Here is a 4982-nt window from a genome sequence, read left to right on the forward strand (position 1 = left end):
AGTGAGATTACACTATAAATGTATAGTGTGCAGGGTATGACCTTCTAGTAACCTTACCGGTTTAAAAGACGCAAAACCATAAAAACACAATACATACAAAATGTGTGGTAAATATACTTTGTTAGTTTGTAAAAAACCCGATTTGCTATACAGTTCTGATAAAGTGAGATACCTTACCCACTAACAGAACATCTAGTCGTGTGTTAATTATACACATTTTGTGATACATATATATGTATGGTTTGCCGTGGACATTACTTGCCATTCTGCTGTCACATTTTATTACAATTACGAAAATAAAAATGTCTGTCCATTTCTTTAATTGAATAAATAATCACTCTGCCTGTTGAATAGTGGCTGTATTTACAAGTACACAAAACAAGGTTAACACGGGGTTTTGAATAAGTAGGTGTGGTTTTGGTAGACAAGAAACCTGCGATAACTATGTGAAGCGAGATGTAAACTAGCTTTAGGGTGTTGTGGATCATATTATATTTTCAACTTGTGGTGTTGATTTACTTGTGTATCCCCTACTTTACTGTTTCGTTTCGGTAGTGTTCCACACGCGAGGGCGTTAGAAACCAATGGTTGGATGTGATAACACTTTAAATGTATAGTGTCCAGGGTATGACCATTCAGTGAGATTACACTATAATGTAAAGTGTCCAGGGTATGATCTATCAGTGAGATTACACTATAAATGTATAGTGTCCAGGATATGACTTTTCAGTGAGATTACACTATAAACGTATAGTGTCCAGGGTATGACCTTTCAGTGATATTACACTATAAATGTATAGTGTCCAGGGTATTCTGCTGTCACATTTTATTACAATTACGAAAATAAAAATGTCTGTCCATTTCTTTAATTGAATAAATATGCATGGTGCCTGTTGAATAGTGGCTGTATTTACAAGTATATAAACCAAGGTTCATGGTAGACAAGGAACCTACGATAAACAGCAGCGTAAAGCGAGATGTAATCTGAAGCTTTAGGGTGATGTGGACTTAATGTACAATACTTAGTGTGTGAAGTTTTACTTTAAAAGTAGTCCTTCTTTTACTCAATATAAATGTCTGTTTATTGTCTGTAGATCTTAATGCATGTGTTCTGAACCTTGATGATGAGTATTGATTTTGCTGTTTGAATTTCCTTATTAAGACTCTTGAATATTATTGTAAGTATTCTTAAATGCATTTTGATGGCTTTGTTCCGAACTAGCTTATGAACAAAATGACTCATATTCAAAATCATATAATTTACAAACCATATCAATGTAAATTCGTTTGAAGATATTAATACACTGTATATAAGTGTTATGATATGATTAATCTCATTGGTTATGTGAGTACATACATCAGTTTATATATCTCAAATTATCGCAATATATCATTCCCGTAAGGGTGTCGTAATCTCGTGGTGAATATTAAAATAAATATCCAAGGAGAATTGAATTCACTTAGAGACATATAAAATAAATTGATAAATTCCTATACTCCTATTTATCTACATGCGAGAACAAAATAATCTCCGAGGAGAAAAATAAGAAACGTAAAATAAATTGGAAAATTCCTATACGCGTATTTATCGACATGCGAGGACAAAAATAATCTCCAAGTTAAAGAATAAGCTTCACTTAGATATATAAAATAAATTGGTAAATTCTTACACCCATATTATCTTCTAGGTACAGAATAAGCTTCACTTAGGGATATATATAATAAATTGGTAAATTCTTACACCCGTATTATCTTCTAGGTACAGAATAAGCTTCACTTAGGGATATATACAATAAATTGGTAAATTCTTACACCCGTATTATCTTCTAGGTACAGAATAAGCTTCACTTAGGGATATATACAATAAATTGGTAAATTCTTACACCCGTATTATCTTCTAGGTACAGAATAAGCTTCACTTAGGGATATATACAATAAATTGGTAAATTCTTACACCCGTATTATCTTCTAGGTACAGAATAAGCTTCACTTAGGGATATATACAATAAATTGGTAAATTCTTACACCCGTATTATCTTCTAGGTACAGAATAAGCTTCACTTAGGGATATATACAATAAATTGGTAAATTCTTACACCCGTATTATCTTCTAGGTACAGAATAAGCTTCACTTAGGGATATATACAATAAATTGGTAAATTCTTACACCCGTATTATCTTCTAGGTACAGAATAAGCTTCACTTAGGGATATATACAATAAATTGGTAAATTCTTACACCCGTATTATCTTCTAGGTACAGAATAAGCTTCACTTAGGGATATATACAATAAATTGGTAAATTCTTACACCCGTATTATCTTCTAGGTACAGAATAAGCTTCACTTAGGGATATATACAATAAATTGGTAAATTCTTACACCCGTATTATCTTCTAGGTACAGAATAAGCTTCACTTAGGGATATATACAATAAATTGGTAAATTCTTACACCCGTATTATCTTCTAGGTACAGAATAAGCTTCACTTAGGGATATATACAATAAATTGGTAAATTCTTACACCCGTATTATCTTCTAGGTACAGAATAAGCTTCACTTAGGGATATATACAATAAATTGGTAAATTCTTACACCCGTATTATCTTCTAGGTACAGAATAAGCTTCACTTAGGGATATATACAATAAATTGGTAAATTCTTACACCCGTATTATCTTCTAGGTACAGAATAAGCTTCACTTAGGGATATATACAATAAATTGGTAAATTCTTACACCCGTATTATCTTCTAGGTACAGAATAAGCTTCACTTAGGGATATATACAATAAATTGGTAAATTCTTACACCCGTATTATCTTCTAGGTAAGGAATAAGCTTTCACTTATATATACAATAAATTGGTAAATTCCTATACTCGTATTTATCGATATGTACGGACAAAAATAATCCAAGAGAGGAATAAGCTTCACCTAGAATTATATAGAATATGTTTGTCGATTCCTCTATTCGTATTTATCGATATGCGAGCACACAAAAACCTCCTAGGTAGAAAATAAGCTTCACATAGAATCATATGGACTATCTTGGTCGATTCCTCTACCTGAAATATCGACATTTTGGTAAAATTATATTCCACATTAGATCTTTACATCATCTAAGCTAATATTTTATTTACATTCAGTCTCAAATAAATCAAATATATCAGCCATAGTTCGATTAAGTCCACGCGTTTCGCGTTAGAGTACGATACCACTTCGATCAATATCAGCTGATAACGACACCCATTTGGACTACGGTTATAAGGTATATTGATGTGACAGGGGAGACACCGTTTTCACATTTAAACATAAATGGACGTATTAAGGTTATATACTGTGAGAGGGCCTTTTTGAGGTATTAGGAGATATTTAGATGTGACGGAAAGGGTTCTCATGGAGAGAGAGAGTGTGTGTGTGTTAATATCAGAAATATATTGGGTTTTGCGTCCTATTCATTTACAAATATAAAAGGAATGGAGAGGGCCCACATTGGCGATAAGGAGACATATAGAGGTGACTGTTTGGGAGAGAGTCACTTTGAAGTATTGGGAGCTCTGTCATATAGACATAACACATACAGAAAGGGTCCTCATGGAGTGTGTGTTAGTATCAGTAGTACATTTGGTCTATTTAACAACAAATATAGACTTAAAGGAAGTGAGAGAACCCCCATTAGCAATAAAGGGACATACATAAGTGATAGACTGGGAAATAGTAAATACTATTAGGTCTGGTATAACGTGAACATCATGCATGACCGAAAGGAAACAATATTTACGTGATGAATCATGTCTACTGTTGAACGTGTATAAAATGGTACAAGCAGATAGCATGTAGAAAGCAGTATAGCAGTGCATTAAAGATCTGGAACCTTTCGTGAATGAACGTCTTACCTGTTGAACGGCTTGTTGTGTCTTCTTTTGTTTTTACCTGTCACCAGTGCACGTCCAAGTAGCTGGTACTTATTTGTTCCGTGAGTCCTGCCCATGATTGGATGTTCGAAAAATGAAAACACTCTAACACAAGTATAACGTGTTAGGTAATTCCCGGCCTCGCGTATATATATTCATACACCGTGTGGTACACACGTTTTATCTGCAGGCGATACGGAAATACGCAACGATCAGCACGTATTCATCAGGCTCGTATGACCAGCCAATAGCGTAAATTATATCGAGCAATCCTGTCGCCCCAAGCTAGGCCGGGGGACAGTTTAATTTGACAACGTAGAGCTCTAAAGCGAAATGATGATGTACACCGACATACCATGTCCCCGGTACACGTACACACATGCAGTATACGACCTTAGCTGTTAATAGGACGTTTAAAAAAACAAACAAAACCGTCCGTCCGTCCGTCAACTGTTATTTTTAAAAACCAAGAGTCATAGGTAAGAATGTTTATCAAATAGCTTTATTTCAATCTAATTTGACATAGTGTCCTTAGCCAAATATGACTCAATGATGTATAAACCATCAACCCTTATTGTTTAACGTCATATCAACACCTATAATCAAAATGCATGCGTGTAGTGTATGCGTGCGTGTTTTGGAAGGCTGCGATATGTTCGTGATAGCGCGGAACTGATGATGACTTTAAAGTGCTACCTCATTGAAACATACTGCCAAAGACACCTAGCAGGATATCGCACCCGGTCACATTATACTGACAAGAGGCGAACCAGTTGTCCCATTCCTAAATTGCTGAGCGTTAGGCAGGAGTAGAAACTACAATTTTTACAGACTCTGGTTCATGTATGTCTCGGACAGGGGACATAACCCAAAGCCTTTCTAACAGGGGCGAATGCATTGCAAAGGGAGACATTAGGAAGAAGAACGTTTTTTAGAAAGAGGAGAAAAGATAAAATCCCTAATTTTTCACGAAAGAATATTTTCACTTTCGATGAAAAATGTATAAGTCAAAACTTTTCTCCAATGCTTAAGTTATAATTCTATTCAGGACTAACGGACGAAAGTGGCGGA

The 4982-nt window shown here is 34.7% G+C and overlaps 1 protein-coding gene across 1 annotated transcript in view; it reads right to left on the minus strand.

The window, feature by feature from the left end:
- Window positions 1-4094, minus strand: part of LOC110464479 (metalloreductase STEAP2-like) — a 71250-nt gene extending 67156 nt beyond the window's left edge. Inside the window, exon 1 of the mRNA XM_021519718.1 lies at window positions 3894-4094. Coding sequence (XP_021375393.1) covers window positions 3894-3988 — 95 coding nt within the window. The 5' untranslated portion in view covers window positions 3989-4094. The remainder of the gene's footprint in view (window positions 1-3893) is intronic.
- Between the last annotated feature and the right edge of the window lie 888 nt (window positions 4095-4982).

This window comes from Mizuhopecten yessoensis, unplaced genomic scaffold (genome assembly GCF_002113885.1).
Source record: "Mizuhopecten yessoensis strain PY_sf001 unplaced genomic scaffold, ASM211388v2 scaffold10995, whole genome shotgun sequence".
NCBI lineage: Eukaryota > Metazoa > Mollusca > Bivalvia > Pectinida > Pectinidae > Mizuhopecten > Mizuhopecten yessoensis.